Genomic DNA, 25537 nt, shown 5'->3' on the forward strand with positions numbered 1-25537 from the left:
TATGTCTTTGGCCTTTGTACTTCCCTCATCAGAGCTAGCAGATGCACCAAGTGTCATCTTCTCCTCCTGTGGTCTGATGTACACATGTCCTTGCTCTATAGTATTACATCTGTCCCTATATGTAACATTAACTCCCACACTGTCTGTCTTACTGTCTCTCTCTTTGTCTGTCTCCTCTCTCTCTCTCGTCTGTCTTCTCTTTGTCTGTCTGTATGTCTCCTCTCTCTCTCTCTCTCTCTCTCTCTCTTTGTCTGTCTCGTGTCTCTCTTTGTCTGTCTGTATGTCTCCTCTCTCTCTCTCTCTCTCTCTCTCTCTCTCTCCCTCTCTCCCTCTCTCTCTCTCTCTCTCCCTCTCCATTTAATTTTCAATTGACTCTCTTTCTGTCTGTATCTTACTCTCTCTCCCCTCTCGCTCCTCCCCCCTCTCTCTTTCCCCTGCCCCCTCCCCCGTCTCCCCCAGTGTAAGCCGGAGTACAAGGTGGCAGGTCTATATGTTGTAGACTCCATCGTCCGACAGTCCCGTCATCAGTTCGGCGTGGACAAGGACGTGTTCGGGCCACGGTTCACCAAGAACATCACGGGAACGTTTGAGAACCTCTGTCTCTGTCCCACTGAAGAACGGGTAAGACCATGCTGACGGTGGAAATGATGATGATGATGATGATGGTTATAATGGTGGTGAAACAAGTTATAATGGATACTTGAGGACGCTGTACTTTCTCATAACAAATCTCTCTCTCCCTTCCTTTCTTTCTCTTCCTTCCTTTCTCTCTCTCTCTCTCTCCTCCTTTCTCTCTCTCTCTCATTATCCTCCTCTCTCTGTCTCACTATCCTCCCCTCTCTTTCTCTCTCTCTCTCCTCCCTTCTCTCTCTCCCTCTCCTCCTTTCTCTCTCTCCTCCTCCTCTCTCTCTCTCTCTCTCTCTCTCCTCCTTTCTCTCTCTCCTCCTCCCTCTCTCTCTCCTCCTCCTCCTCTCTCTCTCTCTCCTCCTTTCTCTCTCTCCTCCTCTCTCTCTCTCTCTCTCTCTCTCTCTCTCTCTCTCTCTCTCTCTCTCTCTCTCTCTCTCTCTCTCTCTCCTCTTTCTCTCTCTTCTCTCTCTCCTCTTTCTCCCTCTCTCTCTCTCTCCTCTTTCTCCCTCTCTCTCCCTCCTATCTGTAGAGTAAGATAGTGCGTGTGTTGAATCTGTGGCAGAAGAATGGTGTGTTTAAGATGGAGATCATCCAGCCTCTTCTAGATATGGCTATATCTGGTTCCAGCAGTGCTGCAGCTGCAGACACCGAGATGGACGACCCAGACCCAGGTACTGTCTGTTAGACCAGACCCAGGTACTGTCTGTTAGCCCAGACCCAGGTACTGTCTGTTAGCCCAGACCCAGGTACTGTCTGTTAACCCAGACCCAGGTACTGTCTGTTAGACCAGACCCAGGTACTGTGTTAGACCAGACCCAGGTATTACTGCTGTCTGTCTGTTAACCCAGACCCAGGTACTGTCTGTTAGCCCAGACCCAGGTACTGTCTGTTAGACCAGACCCAGGTACTGTCTGTTAGACCAGACCCAGGTACTGTCTGTTAGACCAGACCCAGGTACTACTGCTGTCTGTCTGTTAACCCAGACCCAGGTACTGTCTGTTAGCTCAGACCCAGGTACTGTCTGTTAGACCAGACCCAGGTATTACTGCTGTCTGTCTGTCTGTCTGTCTGTCTGTCTGTCTGTCTGTCTGTCTGTCTGTCTGTCTGTGTGACTCATTCTCTTGTTCTTCTGTCCTCCAGGTTTCCCCTCATCCCCCTCACCAGTAAAGGGTCCGATCACCTCAGTAACAGAAAACACAGTTGTGGCGCCTGTCCCTCAGCTTCAGAACTCTGACGCATTCGCTGCTGTCGCTCAGCTCTTCCAGTCCTCAAAGGGACAACAGGTGTGTGTCTGAGTAGATTTCCCTCAACAACTTTTATTTTTGCTAGTCCCATCTTCAGGCATCCCCAGTGTCCTAACTCCACTTTCTCTCTCTCTCTCTCTCTCTCTTTCTGCAGCTTCAACAAATGCTCCAGAACTTCCAACAAATTCCGTTAAAGCCTCAGACTCATCCCTTCCCGCCCCAGACCCACAGCCACCCCCAGGCTCAACCCCACCCCCAGGCTCAACTCCAGGCTCAACCCCAGGCTCATCCCCAGCCGCATCTCCAGGCTCCACCCCATCCCCAGCCGCATCACCAGGCTCCACCCCATCCCCAGCCGCATCTCCAGGCTCCACCCCATCCCCAGCCGCATCACCAGGCTCCACCCCATCCCCAGCCGCATCACCAGGCTCCACCCCATCCCCAGCCGCATCACCAGGCTCCACCCCATCCCCAGCCGCATCACCAGGCTCCACCCCATCCCCAGCCGCATCTCCAGGCTCCACCCCATCCCCAGCCGCATCACCAGGCTCCACCCCATCCCCAGCCGCATCACCAGGCTCCACCCCATCCCCAGCCGCATCTCCAGGCTCCACCCCATCCCCAGCCGCATCTCCAGGCTCCACCCCATCCCCAGCCGCATCACCAGGCTCCACCCCATCCCCAGCCGCATCACCAGGCTCCACCCCATCCCCAGCCGCATCTCCAGGCTCCACCCCATCCCCAGCCGCATCACCAGGCACATCCCCAGCCTCCAGCCAACCTCCACCACCTCCACTCCCAGCCCCATCTCCAGACCCTCACCCCCGCCGCTCAGCGACTCCCCCTCCCCTCCAGCGAGCCCACCCAGCAGAAAACAGCGTTTGACAAGGTGGCTGTGAGTTCCTTTTCTTACTATCGACCTGTAACCGCAGAGTGGGGTTTACCTCCTAGTCCCACAGGGGTGTTAGTGACGGGGGTAAAGGTGATTCAGAATAGTTTTCATTTTGTTTGTTTTAATGGACGTTTCAAAATGATCGTTGTTATGGGGAATGTCTTGTCTCTAGTCATGGTAACCAGGGATATGTTGAACAATACAACAACCTAACCTAGATTTAGATTTTAATGAGAATAACCAAAAGTTCTCGTTGACAGTAACGACCTGACCAACACCAGAGAAAGACACTGTGCAGCAAAGCATTTCTGAAAAAACACACACAGCGCCTTCGGGAAAGTATTCAGACCCCTTGACTTTTTCCACATTTTGTTACGTTACAGCCTTATTCTACAATGGAATCAATCTACACACAACACCCAATAATTACAACGTTAAAACAGGTGTTTAGACATTTTTGCAAATGTATTAAAAATAAAAAACAGAAATACCTTATTTACATCAGTATTCAGACCCTTTGCTATGAGACTACATTGAGTTCAGGTGCATCCTGTTTCCATTGATCATCCTTGAGATGTTTCTACAACTTGATTGGAGTCCACCTGTGGTAAATTCAATTGATTGGACATGATTTAGAAAGGCACACACCTGTCTATATAAAGGTCCCACAGTTGACAGAGCATGTCAGAGTTAAAACCAAACCATGAGGTTGAAGGTATTGTCTGTAGAGCTCCCAGACGGGATTGTGTCGAGGCATAGATCTGGGGAAGGGTACCAAAAAATGTCTGCAGCATTGAAGGTCCCCAAGAACACAGTGACCTTCATCATTCTTAAATGGAAGAAGTTTGGAACCACCCAGACTCTTCCTAGAGCTGGCCAGACGGCCAAACTGAGCAATCAGGGGAGAAGGGCCTTGGTCAGGGAGGTGACCAATGACCCGATGTTCACTCTGACAGAGGTCCAGAGTTCCTCTGTGGAGATGGGAGAACCTTCCAGAAGGACAACCATCTCTGCAGCACTCCACCAATCAGGCCTTTATGGTAGAGTGGCCAGACGGAAGCCAATCTTCAGCAAAAGTCACATGACAGCCCACTTGGAGTTTGGCAAAAGGTACCTAAAGACTCTCAGACCATGAGGAACAAGATTCTCTGGTCTGATGAAACCAAGATTGAACTCTTTGGCCTGAATGCCAAGCGTCACATCTGGAGGAAACCTAGCACCATCCCTACGGTGAAGCATGGTGGTGGTGGCAGCATCATGCTGTGAGAATGTTTTTCAGTGGCAGGGACTGGGGAACTAGTCAGGATCGAGGGAGAGTTGAACGGAGCAAAGTACAGAGAGATCCTTGATGAAAACCTGCTCCAGAGCGCTCAGGACCTCAGACTGGGGCGACGGTTCATCTTCCAACTAGACAACAACCATAAGCACACAGCCAAGACAACGCAGGAGTGGCTTCGGGACAAGTCTCTGAATGGCCTTCAGTGACCCAGCCAGAGCCCGGACTTGGACCCGAACATCTCTGGAGAGACCTGAAAATAGCTGTGCAGCGACGCTCCCCATCCAACCTGACAGAGCTTGAGAGGATCTGCAGAGAAGAATGGGAGAAACTCCCCAAATACAGGTGTGCCAAGCTTGTAGCGTCATACCCAAGAACACTCGAGGATGTAATCGCTGCCAAAGATGCTTGAACAAAGTACTGAGTAAAGGGTCTGAATACTTATGTAAATGTGATATTTCAGTTTTTTATTTTTAATAAATTAGCAAAAATGTAGTTAGTATGCCAAAAGTTCCTGGATGTCGTACAAAATTTTCCAAAATATGAAGTATACACGCCAATGGCACTATTTCCGTACTTTAGGGCCCATAATGCAGTTCTTCAAGAATTGGGCGTGGCTTTACATCGTTTTCAGATTTGAAGAAAATGCAGGAAAATATGCAGCCTAAGTCCGACAAGAGCAGATAGAAATTCGTTGCTTTAACTAATTATGACAAATGTTAAGAAAATGTTGAGCAATGTAATAAAGTAATGACTTTTCAAATAAGTTACATTAAGCTATCGTTACGAAACGCATATCATTACAGCAGTATGTACCGGTATGTTAGCTAGTTACCTCGTTAGTTGGCTACTAATACATCAAACTTGCCAGTATATTAACTATCTGCTATCTAAAGTTCAATTCAGAAGTTTAAATACACTTAGGTTGGAGTCATTAAAACTCGTTTTTCAACCACTCCACAAATTTCTGCAGGAGGGACTGGTGCGCTTCACAAAATAGATGGCATCATGAGGCAGGAAAATTATGTGGATATATTGAAGCAACATCTCAAAACATCAGTCAGGAAGTTAAAGCTTGGTCGCAAATGGGTCTTTCAAATGGACAATGACCACAAGCATACTTCCAAAGTTGTGGCGAAATGGCTTAAGAACAACAAAGTCAAGGTATTGGAGTGGCCATCACAAAGCCCTGACCTCAATCCTATAGAACATTTGTGGGCAGAACTGAAAAAACGTGTGCGAGCAAGGAGGCCTACAAACCTGACTCCGTTACACCAGCTCTGTCAGGAGAAATGGGCCAAAATTCACCTAACTTACTGTGGGGAAGCTTGTGGAAGGCTACCCCAAACGTTTGACCCAAGTTAAACAATTTAAAGGCAATGCTACCAAATACTAATTGAGTGTATGTAAACTTCTGACCCACAGGGAATGTGATGAAAGAAATAAAAGCTGAAATAAATAATTCTCTCTACTATTATTCTGACATTTCACATTATTAAAATAAAGTAGTGATCCTAACTGACCTAAAAGACAGGGAATTTTTACGAGGATTAAATGTCAGGAATTGTGAAAAACTGAGTTTAAATGTATTTAGCTAAGGTGTATGTAAACTTCCAACTTCAACTGTTGCTAACCAACGTTTATTGACTTGATTATTCCCGTCATTCTTAGCTTAGCTAAATGGTATGGCGCGTTCTCAATGGACATTCGGGTGCTCTCGTAAATTCACTCTGGCTATCTACTCCGATTTCAGAGCAGTCTTGTCTGAGTACCAGAGCACAGAATAATGAATTTACGAACGCTCAACACCCGTTGAATATGGCCGGTGTCAGTAAACATCGGCAAAAAAGGGGGAATTAAATTGCTGCCAGCAGCACAGTTACAGTCACCAACACTCTGGATAACATGACAACAGCCTAACCAGCTTCTGCTAGAGCGAGTAAAATGGTCAGAGGGGTCTCATTTGTGTCTGGAAGTAGCTAGCAAGCTAGCCAACGTTAGCTTGGGTCCTTGACTGCTGTTGTAAGGCCCAGAAAGCTCAAATAAACCCTAATCCTTGGCCCGAACGTCCAGTGTGCGCTCCGAGAGCGAAACGCACAGGATTTAGAAACGTACAATCTGACAACGCTCTGAATTTACAAACGGACAATCCGACAACGCTCTGAATTTACGAGCGCACTCTGGCACTCCACATTTGAATTTAAGAACACACCCGAAGTCGTTAAATGTCTAACTAGTCATTTGTTATGCTAACTAGCTAGCAGGAGGTTGCATAGCAACAGCATCAACTTCCTGTAGACAGGAACTGAAAGTAAACTGTTAGTTTACAGTATACTAAAATGAACTAATAGTATGTAGTGTATAAACTCATTAAGTATGTAGTATACAGTATGTTAGTACGGGTATTCATTAAGTATGTAGTATACAGTATGTTAGTATGGGTATTCATTAAGTATGTAGTATACAGTATGTTAGTACGGGTATTCATTAAGTATGTAGTATACAGTATGTTAGTACGGGTATTCTTTAAGTATGTAGTATACAGTATGTTAGTACGGGTATTCATTAAGTATGTAGTATACAGTATGTTAGTACGGGTATTCATTAAGTATGTAGCATACAGTATCTTAATACGGGTATTCATTAAGTATGTAGTATACAGTATGTTAGTACGGGTATTCATTAAGTATGTAGTATACAGTATGTTGGTACGGGTATTCTTTAAGTATGTAGTATACAGTATGTTAGTACGGGTATTCATTAAGTATGTAGTATACAGTATGTTAGTACAGATATTCATTAAGTATGTAGTATACAGTACGTTAGTACGGGTATTCATTAAGTATGTAGTATACAGTAAGTTAGTACGGGTATTCATTAAGTATGTAGTATACAGTATGGTAGTACGGGTATTCATTAAGTATGTAGTATACAGTATGTTAGTACAGATATTCATTAAGTATGTAGTATACAGTATGTTAGTACAGGTATTCATTAAGTATGTAGTATACAGTATGTTAGTACAGATATTCATTAAGTATGTAGTATACAGTATGTTAGTACGGGTATTCATTAAGTATGTAGTATACAGTATGTTAGTACGGGTATTCATTAAGTATGTAATGTACAGTATGTTAGTACAGATATTCATTAAGTATGTAGTATACAGTATGTTAGTACGGGTATTCATTAAGTATGTAGTATACAGTATGTTAGTACGGGTATTCATTAAGTATGTAGTATACAGTATGTTAGTACAGATATTCATTAAGTATGTAGTATACAGTATGTTAGTACAGGTATTCATTAAGTATGTAGTATACAGTATGTTAGTACGGGTATTCATTAAGTATGTAGTATACAGTATGTTAGTATGGGTATTCATTAAGTATGTAGTATACAGTATGTTAGTACGGGTATTCATTAAGTATGTAGTATACAGTATGTTAGTACGGGTATTCATTAAGTATGTAGTATACAGTATGTTTGTACAGGTATTCATTAAGTATGTAGTATACAGTATGTTAGTACAGGTATTCATTAAGTATGTAGTATACAGTATGGTAGTACGGGTATTCATTAAGTATGTAGTATACAGTATGTTAGTACGGGTATTCATTAAGTATGTAGTATACAGTATGTTAGTACGGGTATTCATTAAGTATGTAGTATACAGTATGTTAGTACGGGTATTCATTAAGTATGTAGTATACAGTATGTTAGTACGGGTATTCATTAAGTATGTAGTATACAGTATGTTAGTACGGGTATTCATTAAGTATGTAGTATACAGTATGTTAGTACGGTTATTCATTAAGTATGTAGTATACAGTATGTTAGTACGGGTATTCATTAAGTATGTAGTATACAGTATGTTAGTACGGGTATTCATTAAGTATGTAGTATACAGTATGTTAGTACGGGTATTCATTAAGTATGTAGTATACAGTATGTTAGTACGGGTATTCATTAAGTATGTAGTATACAGTATGTTAGTACGGGTATTCATTAAGTATGTAGTATACAGTATGTTAGTACGGGTATTCATTAAGTATGTAGTATACAGTATGTTAGTACGGATATTCATTAAGTATGTAGTATACAGTATGTTAGTACGGGTATTCATTAAGTATGTAGTATACAGTATGTTAGTACGGGTATTCTTTAAGTATGTAGTATACAGTATGTTAGTACGGGTATTCATTAAGTATGTAGTATACAGTATGTTAGTACGGGTATTCATTAAGTATGTAGTATACAGTATGTTAGTACGGGTATTCATTAAGTATGTAGTATACAGTATGTTAGTACGGGTATTCATTAAGTATGTAGTGTACAGTATGTTAGTACGGGTATTCTTTAAGTATGTAGTGTACAGTATGTTAGTACGGGTATTCATTAAGTATGTAGTATACAGTATGTTAGTACGGGTATTCATTAAGTATGTAGTATACAGTATGTTAGTACGGGTATTCATTAAGTATGTAGTATACAGTATGTTAGTACGGGTATTCGAACACAGCTATTGACAACACGCAGGCTTGGGAATGGAAAACAATGTGTGTGAGTTGAACCTTGTCTCCTCTCGTTTGTCTAGACGCTGTTGGACCGTTTTGACTATGACGATGAGCCTGAGGGAGCCGACGAATCAAAGAAGCACCAGACATCTTTGTAAGACCCTCCCCCTTGTACTGTGTGTGTGTGTGTGTGTGTGTTGTGCATCTGTATGTTAACTGTGTGTATTTGTTTCATTCTGATAGTACCCAGCAGCCTCCAGGTTTCCCCCAGCACTTTCAACAACACATGATGGGCATGGTACAAGACCTCACACACCAGGTAATAAACATGGTACAAGACCTCACACACCAGGTAATAAACATGGTACTAGACCTCACACACCAGGTAATAAACATGATCCAAGACCTCACACACCAGGTAATAAACATGGTACTAGACCTCACACACCAGGTAATAAACATGGTACAAGACCTCACACACCAGGTAATAAACATGATCCAAGACCTCACACACCAGGTAATAAACATGATCCAAGACCTCACACACCAGGTAATAAACATGATCCAAGACCTCACACACCAGGTAATAAACATGATCCAAGACCTCACACACCAGGTAATAAACATGGTACTAGACCTCACACACCAGGTAATAAACATGGTACAAGACCTCACACACCAGGTAATAAACATGATCCAAGACCTCACACACCAGGTAATAAACATGATCCAAGACCTCACACACCAGGTAATAAACATGGTACTAGACCTCACACACCAGGTAATAAACATGGTACAAGACCTCACACACCAGGTAATAAACATGGTACTAGACCTCACACACCAGGTAATAAACATGGTACTAGACCTCACACACCAGGTAATAAACATGGTACAAGAACTCACACACCAGGTAATAAACATGATCCAAGACCTCACACACCAGGTAATAAACATGATCCAAGACCTCACACACCAGGTAATAAACATGATCCAAGACCTCACACACCAGGTAATAAACATGGTACAAGACCTCACACACCAGGTAATAAACATGGTACAAGACCCCACACACCAGGTAATAAACATGGTACAAGAACTCACACACCAGGTAATAAACATGATCCAAGACCTCACACACCAGGTAATAAACATGATCCAAGACCTCACACACCAGGTAATAAACATGGTACTAGACCTCACACACCAGGTAATAAACATGATCCAAGACCCCACACACCAGGTAATAAACATGGTACAAGACCCCACACACCAGGTAATAAACATGATACAAGACCTCACACACCAGGTAATAAACATGGTACAAGACCTCACACACCAGGTAATAAACATGGTACTAGACCTCACACACCAGGTAATAAACATGATCCAAGACCTCACACACCAGGTAATAAACATGGTACAAGACCTCACACACCAGGTAATAAACATGATCCAAGACCTCACACACCAGGTAATAAACATGGTACAAGACCTCACACACCAGGTAATAAACATGGTACTAGACCTCACACACCAGGTAATAAACATGATCCAAGACCCCACACACCAGGTAATAAACATGGTACAAGACCTCACACACCAGGTAATAAACATGATCCAAGACCTCACACACCAGGTAATAAACATGATCCAAGACCTCACACACCAGGTAATAAACATGATCCAAGACCTCACACACCAGGTAATAAACATGGTACAAGACCTCACACACCAGGTAATAAACATGATCCAAGACCTCACACACCAGGTAATAAACATGATCCAAGACCTCACACACCAGGTAATAAACATGATCCAAGACCTCACACACCAGGTAATAAACATGATCCAAGACCTCACACACCAGGTAATAAACATGGTACTAGACCTCACACACCAGGTAATAAACATGGTACAAGACCTCACACACCAGGTAATAAACATGATCCAAGACCTCACACACCAGGTAATAAACATGATCCAAGACCTCACACACCAGGTAATAAACATGGTACAAGACCTCACACACCAGGTAATAAACATGGTACAAGACCCCACACACCAGGTAATAAACATGGTACAAGACCTCACACACCAGGTAATAAACATGGTACAAGAACTCACACACCAGGTAATAAACATGATCCAAGACCTCACACACCAGGTAATAAACATGATCCAAGACCTCACACACCAGGTAATAAACATGGTACTAGACCTCACACACCAGGTAATAAACATGATCCAAGACCCCACACACCAGGTAATAAACATGGTACAAGACCCCACACACCAGGTAATAAACATGATACAAGACCTCACACACCAGGTAATAAACATGGTACTAGACCCCACACACCAGGTAATAAACATGATCCAAGACCTCACACACCAGGTAATAAACATGGTACAAGACCTCACACACCAGGTAATAAACATGATACAAGACCTCACACACCAGGTAATAAACATGGTACTAGACCCCACACACCAGGTAATAAACATGATCCAAGACCTCACACACCAGGTAATAAACATGGTACAAGACCTCACACACCAGGTAATAAACATGATACAAGACCTCACACACCAGGTAATAAACATGGTACTAGACCCCACACACCAGGTAATAAACATGATCCAAGACCTCACACACCAGGTAATAAACATGGTACAAGACCTCACACACCAGGTAATAAACATGGTACTAGACCCCACACATCAGGTAATAAACATGGTACTAGACCTCACACACCAGGTAATAAACATGGTACAAGACCTCACACACCAGGTAATAAACATGGTACTAGACCTCACACACCAGGTAATAAACATGATCCAAGACCTCACACGCCAGGTAATAAACATGGTACAAGACCTCACACACCAGGTAATATACATGATCCAAGACCTCACACACCAGGTAATAAACATGATCCAAGACCTCACACACCAGGTAATAAACATGATCCAAGACCTCACACACCAGGTAATAAACATGGTACTAGACCTCACACACCAGGTAATAAACATGATCCAAGACCCCACACACCAGGTAATAAACATGGTACAAGACCCCACACACCAGGTAATAAACATGATACAAGACCTCACACACCAGGTAATAAACATGGTACTAGACCCCACACACCAGGTAATAAACATGGTACTAGACCTCACACACCAGGTAATAAACATGATCCAAGACCTCACACGCCAGGTAATAAACATGGTACAAGACCTCACACACCAGGTAATATACATGATCCAAGACCTCACACACCAGGTAATAAACATGATCCAAGACCTCACACACCAGGTAATAAACATGATCCAAGACCTCACACACCAGGTAATAAACATGGTACTAGACCTCACACACCAGGTAATAAACATGATCCAAGACCCCACACACCAGGTAATAAACATGGTACAAGACCCCACACACCAGGTAATAAACATGATCCAAGACCTCACACACCAGGTAATAAACATGGTACAAGACCTCACACACCAGGTAATAAACATGGTACTAGACCTCACACACCAGGTAATAAACATGATCCAAGACCTCACACACCAGGTAATAAACATGGTACAAGACCTCACACACCAGGTAATATACATGATCCAAGACCTCACACACCAGGTAATAAACATGATCCAAGACCTCACACACCAGGTAATAAACATGGTACTAGACCTCACACACCAGGTAATAAACATGGTACAAGACCTCACACACCAGGTAATAAACATGATCCAAGACCTCACACACCAGGTAATAAACATGGTACTAGACCTCACACACCAGGTAATAAACATGATCCAAGACCTCACACACCAGGTAATAAACATGGTACTAGACCTCACACACCAGGTAATAAACATGGTACAAGACCTCACACACCAGGTAATAAACATGATCCAAGACCTCACACACCAGGTAATAAACATGATCCAAGACCTCACACACCAGGTAATAAACATGATCCAAGACCTCACACACCAGGTAATAAACATGATCCAAGACCTCACACACCAGGTAATAAACATGGTACAAGACCTCACACACCAGGTAATAAACTTGGTACTAGACCTCACACACCAGGTAATAAACATGGTACAAGACCTCACACACCAGGTAATAAACATGGTACTAGACCTCACACACCAGGTAATAAACATGATCCAGGACCTCACACACCAGGTAATAAACATTTACATTTAAGTCATTTAGCAGACGCTCTTATCCAGAGCGACTTACAAATTGGTGCATTCACCTTATGATATCCAGTGGAACAACCACTTTACAATAGTGCATCTAACTCTTTTAAGGGGGGGGGGGGTTAGACTAGACCCCACACACCAGGTAATAAACATGGTACAAGACCTCACACACCAGGTAATAAACTGCTCTTGCTCTCTATTTGTGTCTCTCTCTTCCGTCTCCTCTTTCTCCCCTCTCTCTTCTTTCCTTCTCCTCTTTCTCCCCTCTCTCTCTGTCAGAACACACACAGTATTAAAACTCCCCGTCTTTCTCCCTCCATCCAGATACCTCTCCCTCCCAACGGCCAGCTCCAGGGCTATGGTCTGCTGCCGGGCCAGGCTTACCCAGGAATGGTGGGTCCTCCAGGCCAGCCCCTCCCTGGTACAGCACCTCCAGGCTTCCCTGGGGGATACCCTCCAAACAAGGACGCCTTCGGCCAACACGTGGGCCAGCAAGAACAGGTGAGAATAGTACATTAATAGATTTGAATTAGGTTCGGTGGATTTTTATTAGACATGAATGGTTAAAAACATGAACATAGTAATCCCGCACTTAATATAATAGTTATGGACCAGTCCAATCTTTATATATTTTATTTTATTTTACCTTTATTTAACTAGGCAAGTCATTTAAGAACAAATTCTTATTTACAATGACGCCCTACCAGTGGGTTAACTGCCTTGTTCAGGGGCAGGACGACAGATTTGTACCTTGTCAGCTCGGGGATTCGATATAGCAACATTTTGGTTACTAGTCCTCTTACCACTAGGCTACCTGCCTCTAACCGCTAGGCTACCTGCCTCTAACCGCTAGGCTACCTGCCTCTAACCGCTAGGCTACCTGCCTCTAACCGCTAGGCTTCCTGCCTCTAACCGCTAGGCTACCTGCCTCTAACCGCTAGGCTTCCTGCCTCTAACCGCTAGGCTACCTGCCTCTAACCGCTAGGCTTCCTGCCTCTAACCGCTAGGCTACCTGCCTCTAACCGCTAGGCTACCTGCCTCTAACCGCTAGGCTACCTGCCTCTAACCGCTAGGCTTCCTGCCTCTAACCGCTAAGCTACCTGCCTCTAACCGCTAGGCTACCTGCCTCTAACCGTTAGGCTACCTGCCTCTAACCGCTAGGCTACCTGCCTCTAACCGTTAGGCTACCTGCCTCTAACCTCTAGGCTACATGCCGCCCCAAAATAGTCATATGATTTGGAATATTCAATTACTCAGTTAATGTGTATCACTTCTCAGAACTCATCACGCATTGCAAGTGTTCTTCCTGTTCCACATGCAACAATGTAGTGGTACTAACATATTTACAAACTTATTTGATGTTGTAAATGTTATGGTTTCTGCTTGTCAGGATATGAATATGGACCTGGACCCCCCCTCCATGAAGGATGGACGACACCGACCGGATGGCAGGAAGTCACCATCAGGATCTAGGTGAGTGCTGGTCAGGTGGCCAGTCCCTATTGGTTAATGGCTAAAGACAGCGTTCAAATGGCCGGTCCCTATTGGTTAACGGCTAAAGACAGCGTTCAAATGGTCAGTTCGTATTGGTTAACGGCTAAAGACGGCGTTCAAATGGGCAGTTTCTATTGGTTAACGGCTAAAGACGGCGTTCAAATGGCCAGTTCCTATTGGTTAACTTCTTGGCGCTACAGATCCCTTTAGCGGGATCATTTTCCTAAACAACTGCTGAATTGCAGGGCGCCAATTATTACAAAAAATATTTATAATCATGCAATCACAAGTGAAATATACCAAAACACAGTTTAGCTTGTTGTTAATCCACCTATCGTGTCAGATTTTGAAAATATGCTTTACAGCGAAAGCAATCCAAGCTTTTGTGAGTGTATCAATCAATGCTAGAACAGCTAGCCCCAAATTAGCATGGTCACGAAAGTCAGAAAAGCAATAAAATTAATCGCTTACCTTTGATAATCTTCGGATGTTTGCACTCACGAGACTCCCAGTTACACAATAAATGTTATTTTTGTTCGATAAATATTACTTTTATAACAAAAAAACGCCATTTGGGTTGTGCGTTATGTTCAGAAAACCACAGCCTCGTTCCGTTCGACGAAAATTCCAAAAAGTATCCATAATGTTCGTAGAAACATGTCAAATATTTTTTATAATCAACCCTCAGGTTGTTTTTAACATACATAATCGATAATATTTCAACCGGACCGTAACCTATTCAATAAAAGAGAGAAAGACAATGGAGAGCTACCCCTCTTGCGCACAGGAACTAATCAAAGGACACCTGACTAGTTTTGAAAAATCTTGCTAATTTTTCAAAATAAAAGCCTGAAACTATGTCTAAAGCCTGGTCACAGCCTGAGGAAGCCATTGGAAAAGGAATCTGGTTGATACCCCTTTAAATGGAAGAGGGGCAGTCAATGGAACAGGGATTAAAGAAAAGAATGCACTTCCGGGTTGGATTTCCTCAGGTTTTTGCCTGCAAAATCAGTTTTGTTATACTCACAGACAATATTTTGTGTGTGTTTTCTATCCTAATCTGTAAATTATATGCATATTCTACGATCTGGACCTGAGAAATAGTCCGTTTACCTTGGGAACGTTATTTTATTTATTTTTTAAAGGAAGAAGAAAAAAAAGAAATCTGACCCATAGCGTCAAGAAGTTAACAGCTAAAGACAGCTTTCAAATGGCCAGTTTCTATTGGTTAACGGCTAAAGACAGTGTTCAAATGGCCAGTTCGTATTGGTTAACGGCTAAAGACAGTGTTCAAATGGCCAGTTCGTATTGGTTAACGGCTAAAGACTGTGTTCAAATGGCCAGTTTCTATTGGTTAACATCTAAAGACAGTGTTCAAATGGTCAGTTTGTATTGGTTAACGGCTAAAGACGGCGTTCAAATGGCCCGTTTCTATTGGTTAACGGCTAAAGACAGTGTTCCAATGGCCCTTTTCTATTGCCTGGTGTGTGAGGTCTTGTACCATGTTTATTACCTGGTGTGTGAGGAGAACAATTTTAAGTATTTGAGTGGTTTTTTTTATGATAAGAAATGACCTGAAAGTTAATGAATGAAATGTTTTTGGAGTGTTTCGTGCGTCGCTGCCCCTTTAAGGGGCGGGGCGTTACCGTGGTAACCGGGCACTCACAGACACCTCGTGATGAGAAGAGAATCTCCAGTCTCTTGCAGCAGTTGCAGAAAACTTAAACTAACATTGAAAAATAAAATATAGAAACCTAGCGTGTGAACAAAAGGATGCCAACAAAAGACGAAGACTTAAGTTACACTTTTAGAATACTTTCTTTAGGATTTAAGAAAAATGGACTCTTCCCAAATACTGTGTGTGACCACCTACCAACGTGGCTGGTGAAATAGACTTTCTTACTCGCAAATTACAAAATCTACCCGCATTTGGCGGAAGTTAATTTCCAACCCTGGTTCCTATTGGTTAATGTTCAAATGGCCAGTTCCTATTGGTTAATGTTCAAATGGCCAGTTCCTATTGGTTAATGTTCAAATGGCCAGTTCCTATTGGTTAATGTTCAAATGGCCAGTTCCTATTGGTTAAGACCCTTGATCAGCCTTGATCAGATGAAATTATGATCAAGGCTTTATCCGCAATTTTATATTCCATTGTTGTGCGACTCGAGCACAATTCCCTCCCGCATTTTAAGCCCTGCTTACCCAAACTCATGATTTGTTGTGAGATTTGTTTTTCTCCCCCATTTCAAAATGTCCAAGATAAGCTAACATCCTCTCCAGACCTTGTGTTGTTGCCTACCTTACGTTGCTCCAAGGTGTGGGATTTCCGAGGCTTGCCAAGCAGTAATATAAGCGGTATGTGATTTGTGTCTGTTCTCTCTAGGTCTCCTAAGAGGAGGCGGTCGCGGTCCAACTCTAGAACACAACGGTCCAGAAACAGACGCTCTCGCTCACGGTCCAGAGAGCGCCGCAGACACTCCCCACGGTCACGCTCCCAGGAACGCAGGGAGAGAGAGAAGGAGAAGGAGAAAGAGAGGGAGAGACGGCAGAAAGGACTGCCACAGCCCAAGGCTGACACGCTGAGCGGTGAGACAACTCTCTCGCTCTCTCTTTCTTCACCTAGTCAGTCTATGTCATGGAAAGAGCAGGTGTTCTTAATGTTTTGTACACTGTGTGTGTGTATATATATATAATATTGGTTCCCTTTCCAAAGTGAATCACTGTCACTTAATCTGTCATTATTTCTCTCTCTCTCCCTGTCTCTCTCCCTGTCTCTCTCTCTCTCCTCTCTCTCTCTCTCTCTCTCTCTCTCTCTCTCTCTCTCTCTCTCTCTCTCTCTCTCTCTCTCTCTCTCTCTCTCTCTCTCTCTCTCTCTTTCTCCCTGTCTGTCTCTCTTTCCCTCTCTCCCTCTCTCTGTCTCTCTCTCTCTCTCTCCCTGTCTCTGTCCCCATGTCCCACCGCTCCTCCAGTGTGTAGTACCACTCTGTGGGTGGGTCAGTTGGACAAGAGAACACAGCAGCAGGACGTAGCCTGTCTACTGGAGGAGTTTGGACAGATAGACTCCATCAACGTAAGTTTTGTGTGTGTGTGTGTGTGTGTGTGTGTGTGTGTGTGTGTGTGTGTGTGTGTGTGTGTGTGTGTGTGTGTGTGTGTGTGTGTGTGTGTGTGTGTGTGTGTGTGTGTGTGTGTGTGTGTGTGTGTGTGTGTGTGTGTTTAAACCAGACACTGACTCTTTAGGTTGCTCTTAAATAATTCAAATTTATAATCTCTGATTTCTTGTGCCAATATCTTCCAATTCACTTGGTAAGCTCCTTCCTCTCCTCTCCTCCCTCCTGTACCCTCCTCTCCACCCTCCTCACCTCTCCCCTTGTCTCCTCTCTTCCCTCCTCTATCTCCCTCTCCCCTCTCTCCTTCTCCTCCCCTTTCTCCCTCTCCCCTCTCCTTTCCCCCGTCTCCTCTCTCCTCCCTCCTCTCCCCTCTCTTTCCTCTCCCCTCTGTTTCCTCTCCCCTCCCTCTCCTCTCCCCTCTCTCTCCTCTCCCCTCTCTCTCCTCTCCCCTCCCCTCTCTCCTTCTCCTCTCCTTTCTCCTCCCTCCTCTCCTCTCCCTCTCCCTCTCCTCCCTCCTCTCCCTCTCCTCCCTCCTCTCCCTTCCCTCCTCTCCCTCTCCTCCCTCCTCTCCCCTCCCCTCTCTCCTTCTCCTCCCCCCTCTCCCTCTCCTCCCTCTCCCTCTCCCTCTCCTCCCTCCTCTCCCGTCCCCTCTCCTCTCTCAGATGATTCCTCCCCGAGGTTGTGCCTACATTGTCATGGTCCACAGACAGGATGCCTTCAGAGCTCTGCAGAAACTCAGCAGAGGATCCTACAAAGTCAACCAGAAAGCCATCAAGGTATGTGGGCTCTGTTAGAATAAAGGGCCGGTTTCCCGGTTTCCCGGACACAGAGCCTTGCCTTGTGCTAGACATCCTAAAAAAGCAAGTTCAATTAAGTGCTTCTTAGTTTATGACTAGGCTAAGTCTGTGTCCGGGAAACCGGCCATGAAAGTAAATCTGAATATTGATTTAATATGTATTTTATCGTCTCTCGTCCCCAGATCGCGTGGGCGTTGAATAAAGGTATCAAAGCAGAGTTGAAGCAGTACTGGGATGTAGAGCTGGGCGTTACCTTCATCCCCTGGTCTAAGATACGACAGGACCAGCTAGAGGACATCAGAGAGGGAGGGACGCTGGACCCAGACACACTGGACCCAGGTAATAACACACACTGGACCCAGGTAATAACACACACTGGACCCAGGTAATAACACACACTGGACCCAGGTAATAACACACACTGGACCCAGGTAATAACACACACTGGACCCAGGTAATAACACACACTGGACCCAGGTAATAACACACACTGGACCCAGGTAATAACACACACTGGACCCAGGTAATAACACACACTGGACCCAGGTAATAACACACACTGGACCCAGGTAATAACACACACTGGACCCAGGTAATAACACACACTGGACCCAGGTAATAACACACACTGGACCCAGACACACTGGACCCAGGTAATAACACACACTGGACCCAGACACACTGGACCCAGGTAATAACACACACTGGACCCAGACACACTGGACCCAGGTAATAACACACACTGGACCCAGGTAATAACACACACTGGACCCAGACACACTGGACCCAGGTAATAACACACACTGGACCCAGATACACTGGCCCCAGACACACTGGACCCAGGTAATAACACACACTGGACCCAGGTAATAACACACACTGGACCCAGGTAATAACACACACTGGACCCAGGTAATAACACACACTGGACCCAGGTAATAACACACACTGGACCCAGGTAATAACACACACTGGACCCAGGTAATAACACACACTGGACCCAGGTAATAACACACACTGGACCCAGGTAATAACACACACTGGACCCAGGTAATAACACACACTGGACCCAGGTAATAACACACACTGGACCCAGGTAATAACACACACTGGACCCAGGTAATAACACACACTGGACCCAGGTAATAACACACACTGGACCCAGACACACTGGACCCAGGTAATAACACACACTGGACCCAGACACACTGGACCCAGGTAATAACACACACTGGACCCAGACACACTGGACCCAGGTAATAACACACACTGGACCCAGGTAATAACACACACTGGACCCAGACACACTGGACCCAGGTAATAACACACACTGGACCCAGATACACTGGCCCCAGACACACTGGACCCAGGTAATAACACACACTGGACCCAGACACACTGGACCCAGACACACTGGACCCAGACACACTGGACCCAGGTAATAACACACACTGGACCCAGGTAATAACACACACTGGACCCAGGTAATAACACACACTGGACCCAGGTAATAACACACACTGGACCCAGACACACTGGACCCAGACACACTGGACCCAGGTAATAACACACACTGGACCCAGACACACTGGACCCAGACACACTGGACCCAGGTAATAACACACACTGGACCCAGGTAATAACACACACTGGACCCAGACACACTGGACCCAGACACACTGGACCCAGGTAATAACACACACTGGACCCAGGTAATAACACACACTGGACCCAGGTAATAACACACACTGGACCCAGGTAATAACACACACTGGACCCAGATACACTGGACCCAGACACACTGGACCCAGACACACTGGACCCAGGTAATAACACACACTGGACCCAGATACACTGGACCCAGACACACTGGACCCAGGTAATAACACACACTGGACCCAGACACACTGGACCCAGGTAATAACACACACTGGACCCAGATACACTGGACCCAGACACACTGGACCCAGGTAATAACACACACTGGACCCAGGTAATAACACACACTGGACCCAGGTAATAACACACACTGGACCCAGGTAATAACACACACTGGACCCAGGTAATAACACACACTGGACCCAGGTAATAACACACACTGGACCCAGACACACTGGACCCAGACACACTGGACCCAGGTAATAACACACACTGGACCCAGGTAATAACACACACTGGACCCAGGTAATAACACACACTGGACCCAGGTAATAACACATACTGGACCCAGGTAATAACACACACTGGACCCAGACACACTGGACCCAGACACACTGGACCCAGACACACTGGACCCAGGTAATAACACACACTGGACCCAGGTAATAACACACACTGGACCCAGGTAATAACACACACTGGACCCAGGTAATAACACACACTGGACCCAGATACACTGGCCCCAGACACACTGGACCCAGGTAATAACACACACCTGGACCCAGACACACTGGACCCAGGTAATAACACACACCTGGGCCATGTTCAGTACTAAAATGTTCTGGAATTTTGCAGATAGAAATACCACAAATAGAACCAACACGATTCCTTATTCTACATGTCTACATGGTGTATATTTCTATCTGAACGTTTCCTGAAACGTTGGGTCCTGCTGAACGCACCCCAGGTAAACACAAAACTGAACACACCTTCCTGCAAGCGTATATATATCTTAATAAGCCTCAGCGAATATGACGAGCAGCACCACAGATATAGAGATGAACGCGATGCAAGACTTCATTGTCACACAGAGTATCTGCACCTGTTTACAGGTGTGTTTCACGCTGCTACAACGATGGCAGCTACGGGGCCAAAAACAGCAGACAAGTTTTGCCTTGCGGTTCAATGCTCACACACACACACACACACACACACACACACACACCTGTATAGTACCTGTCTGACCACGTGTCCCTTGTTTGACAGAGTGGAGGAGTGTTCAGAGTAACCAGGAGACACCAGAGGAGTTCAGACAAAATGGCCGCTCTGAGCCGTTAGCCACGGTGGAGGACACAGCTGGGACCGCACCTGTAGCCACTCCTGTACAGGTAAATATTTTAGTTTGTTCCCTTTATCATAGATACCTATGCTCTACCTCAGTGAGCTAACACTTTTTTCCAGATTCTGTATGGCACCCTATCCCCTATATAGTGCACTACTTTAGACCGGAGCCCTATGGCACCCTATTCCCTATATAGTGCACTACTTTAGACCAGAGTCCTCTCCAATATCTAGGGTGCCATTTCAGTGGGTGCCACTTGGGTCACTCTCCAACCCTCTGTGTAACAGGCTCCTCCCTCGTCGTCTCCCCAGGTACATCCGGTCCAGGTGCAGTCGATGGGAGGTGTAGGTTCTCTCCAGCAGCACCCCTCCTTCCCCCCTGGGCCTGGCCCTCCTGGTGGTCCCCCCATGGGCCTGCCTCCCCCTTCCTTCCCCCCTGGTGTACCACCCGGACCTCCTCCCTCCTTCATGAGACCGGGACCAAGGTTCAACCCCATGCAGATGATGCCACCAGGTAACACTACAAGATATCTCTATCAAAACCTTTCTCTCTCTCTCTATAAAGATCTCGCTCTATCAAAACCTTTCTCTCTCTGTCTCGATATCTCTCTATTAAGATATCTCTCTCTCTCTCTATCAAGATATCGCTCTATCAAGATATCTCTCTGTCTCTCTATCAAAATCTTTCTCTCTATCAATATATCTCTCTATCAAAACCTCTCTGTCTCGATATCTCTCTATCAAGATATCTCTCTCTCTCTCCACCAGGTTTCCTTCCGCCTGGGTCGATGCCCCTGGGCCCCTCTGGCCCCCCTCCCTCAGCAGCAGGGGGTGTAGGGGGAGTTGAGCTGTCTCTGGATCCAGCCGGCCTGGGTTTGTAACCTTAACCAGAGATCATAGTAGAATAGTCTTTTACTAAAAGTTGTAGAGTAAGAGGACAGAGTAGACTGGGAGCGCGGAGAGTAGACTGGGAGCAGGAGAGTAGACTGGGAGCGAGGAGAGTAGACTGGGAGCGTGGAGAGTAGACTGGGAGCAGGAGAGTAGACTGGGAGCAGGAGAGTAGACTGGGAGCGTGGAGAGTAGACTGGGAGCGTGGAGAGTAGACTGGGAGCAGGAGAGTAGACTGGGAGCGTGGAGAGTAGACTGGGAGCGTGGAGAGTAGACTGGGAGCAGGAGAGTAGACTGGGAGCAGGAGAGTAGACTGGGAGCAGGAGAGTAGACTGGGAGCAGGAGAGTAGACTGGGAGCAGGAGAGTAGACTGGGAGCAGGAGAGTAGACTGGGAGCAGGAGAGTAGACTGGGAGCAGGAGAGTAGACTGGGAGCGTGGAGAGTAGACTGGGAGCAGGAGAGTAGACTGGGAGCAGGAGAGTAGACTGGGAGCAGGAGAGGAGACTGGGAGCAGGAGAGTAGACTGGGAGCGAGGAGAGTAGACTGGGAGCAGGAGAGTAGACTGGGAGCAGGAGAGGAGACTGGGAGCAGGAGAGGAGACTGGGAGCAGGAGAGGAGACTGGGAGCAGGAGAGTAGACTGGGAGCAGGAGAGTAGACTGGGAGCAGGAGAGTAGACTGGGAGCAGGAGAGTAGACTGGGAGCAGGAGAGTAGACTGGGAGCGCGGAGAGTAGATTGTCTAGTACCTGACAGAGATGTTAATCAGACCATGTATTTTTAACCTGTATTCTCTGTCTCTGTTCCCTCATCAGGTAACCAGGTGCCTGGTCCTCCAGGGGGCTCACCAGGCGGTCCCATCCCGCTGTCTGGAGGTCTTCTTGGGGCTCGCCCCGGCATGATCCCCCTCCAGCGCCCTCCAGTCCACTCTCCTGGTCCGGTCCTCCCCCCACCTCACATGCAGCGCTTCCCTCCTCCCCACGGTGGCCCACATGGCCCACACCCCCCTCGGGGCCCCCCCCACCACAACATGCCACCCCAGATGATGCCCCCCAACAGGGGCCCCCACCCTCACATGATGCACCACGATGGCCCCCCTCCGCCGCCCGGGGGCCCACGAGGGTTTGGGATGGGCATGCCCCCTTCCCATCCCATGAGGGGTCCCTTCCCTCCCCACGGGCCCCTCCCTGGGGGGCCCCCACCACCCTTCATGAGGGGGGGCCCTCGAGGGCCAGAGGGGCCGGAGGAGATTGAGGGGAGGGGGCCCCCCAGGGGCGAGAGACCTGGGTTTAGGGACAGAGATCCAGATAGGGAGCGAGAGAGGGACTGGGAGAGGGATAGAGAGAGGGAGAGGTTTGGTGGAGGGGGGAGGCGGTTTGGGGACGGAGGGAGAGGAGGAGGAGGAGGAGGAGGATGGGGAGAGAGGATGGAGGAAAGGGAAAGGTTTGGGGGGTGGCAGGAGGATGGGGGAGAGCCGAGAGGAGGGGGAGGGTGGGAGAGAGATAGAGACAGGCGGGACTGGAGAGAGAGACGAAGCAGTCCTGATGGAGAGAGGGAGCGAGGGAGAGGAGGAGACGGAGGAGAGAGTGAGCGCGGAAGGAGTGCGGGAGGAGAGAGGGAGCGAGGTAGAGGATCAGAGGTAGGGGAGAGGGGGAGAGGAGAGGTAGGAGAAAGGGGGTTGGGAGAGAGGGGGAGAGGTAGAGGAGAGGTTGGAGAAAGGGGTGTAGGAGAGAGGGGTGTAGGAGAGAGGGGGAGAGGTAGAGGAGAGGTAGGAGAAAGGGGTGTAGGAGAAAGGGGTGTAGGAGAGAGGGGGAGAGGTAGAGGAGAGGTAGGAGAAAGGGGTGTAGGAGAGAGGGAGAGAGGTAGAGGAGAGGTAGGAGAAAGGGGGTTGGGAGAGAGGGGGAGAGGTAGAGGAGAGGTAGGAGAGAGGGGGAGAGGTAGAGGAGAAAGGGGGTTGGGAGAGAGGGGAAGAGGTAGAGGAGAGGTAGGAGAAAGGGGGGTAGGAGAGAGGGGTAGAGGAGAGGTAGGAGAAAGGGGGGTAGGAGAGAGGGGGAGAGAGGTAGGAGAGAGGGGGCGCGGCGGGAGTGAGGGAGGAGAGGGAGAGCGGCAGAGGCGACCGAGGAACAGAGAGAGGACATCTCGTTGGGACACAGACGATCGACTAGGAGACAAAGCAGAGGTAGAACCAGAGAAGGTGGAACTCAAGCTCCGGAACTCTGACGACAACAACACAGAAACCCTCCCACCTACTACTACTACTGTTGTTGCTGCTGCTACGACAGAACCCTCTAAAGAACCTCCTACGGATTCTAAAGATTCCACTGTAGAACCCTTCCAATCCCAACAGAAGGTGGAATCGGAACCCTCTGGCCTCCCTGTTGAAGTGACTGCTACAGAACCGCGTGTGGAGTGTGTTTCTGGATCTACAAGTCAACCTCAGCCCATAGAGAAAACACATGTGGCTGAGACACAGGAGACTGAGGCAGTCATAGGCTAGTGGCTACCAAATGAAACCTTTTTTTATTTTTTTTTATTTTTTATGTTAGCCTAGGTGCCAGTCTGTTTCTGCCTTCATGACAACTCCTGTCACTAACTCCTTTGTGGAATTATCATGTTTGGCTTGATATTTACTGCAATGGAGCTGGCAAGAGCACAAACGGATCTGGGACCAGGCTAGTTTGATGTTGCCCCTCAACCACAGATATAGAATCAGATTCCCCTTATCCCTCCAATTGTAACCTTAGCCATAGGGGATGGTAATATACAGAGCATTCGGAAAGTATTCAGGCCCCCCCCCCCCCGATCAATCTACAAACAATACTCCATAATTACAAAGCAAAAAAACAGTATTTTAGAAATGTTTGCAAACGTATTAAAAATAAGAAACTGAAATATCACATTTACATAAGTATTCAGACCCTTTACTCAGTACTTTGTTGTAGCACCTTTGGCAGAGATTACAGCCTCGAGTCTTCTTAGGTATGACGCTACAAGCTTGGCACACCTGTATTTGGGGAGTTTCTCCCATTCTTCTCTGCAGATCCTCTCAAGCTCTGTCAGGTTGGATGGGGAACTTCGCTGCAGAGCTTTTTTCAGGTCTCTCCAGAGATGTTGGATCGGGTTCAAGTCCGGGCTCTGGCTGGGCCACTCGAGGACATTCAGAGACTTGTCCCGAAGCCACTCCTGCGTTGTCTTGGCTGTGTGCTTAGGGTCATTGTCCTGTTGGAAGGTGAACCATCGCCCCAGTCTGAGGTCCTGAGCGCTCTGGAACAGGTTTTCATCAAGGATCTCTCTGTACTTTGCTCCGTTCATCTTTCCCTCGATCCTGACTAGTCTCCCAGTCCCTGCTGCTGAAAAACATCCCCACAGCATGATGCTGCCACCACCATGCTTCACCGTAGGGATGGTGCCAGGTTTCCTCCAGATGTGACGCTTGGCATTCAGGCCAAAGAGTTCAATCTTGGTT

General features: G+C 46.5%; 1 protein-coding gene across 2 annotated transcripts in view; it reads left to right on the plus strand.

Annotated features, from left to right (window-relative positions):
• scaf4a (SR-related CTD-associated factor 4a) overlaps window positions 1–25523 on the plus strand; it is a 42008-nt gene extending 16485 nt beyond the window's left edge. For both annotated transcript variants that reach the window (XM_071364966.1, XM_071364967.1), the window contains 16 exons: window positions 460–621; window positions 1157–1298; window positions 1768–1910; window positions 2026–2766; window positions 8637–8710; window positions 8800–8875; window positions 13114–13290; window positions 14180–14262; window positions 16667–16869; window positions 17253–17353; window positions 18053–18166; window positions 18370–18526; window positions 21113–21234; window positions 21500–21701; window positions 21956–22060; window positions 22887–25523. In XM_071364966.1, the coding sequence (XP_071221067.1) occupies window positions 460–621; window positions 1157–1298; window positions 1768–1910; window positions 2026–2766; window positions 8637–8710; window positions 8800–8875; window positions 13114–13290; window positions 14180–14262; window positions 16667–16869; window positions 17253–17353; window positions 18053–18166; window positions 18370–18526; window positions 21113–21234; window positions 21500–21701; window positions 21956–22060; window positions 22887–24568 (4284 nt within the window). In that variant the 3' untranslated portion in view covers window positions 24569–25523. The remainder of the gene's footprint in view (window positions 1–459; window positions 622–1156; window positions 1299–1767; window positions 1911–2025; window positions 2767–8636; window positions 8711–8799; window positions 8876–13113; window positions 13291–14179; window positions 14263–16666; window positions 16870–17252; window positions 17354–18052; window positions 18167–18369; window positions 18527–21112; window positions 21235–21499; window positions 21702–21955; window positions 22061–22886) is intronic.
• The last annotated feature ends 14 nt before the right edge of the window (window positions 25524–25537 follow it).

The sequence above is a fragment of the Salvelinus alpinus genome, chromosome 24, assembly GCF_045679555.1.
Source record: "Salvelinus alpinus chromosome 24, SLU_Salpinus.1, whole genome shotgun sequence".
Taxonomy (NCBI): Eukaryota; Metazoa; Chordata; class Actinopteri; order Salmoniformes; family Salmonidae; genus Salvelinus; species Salvelinus alpinus.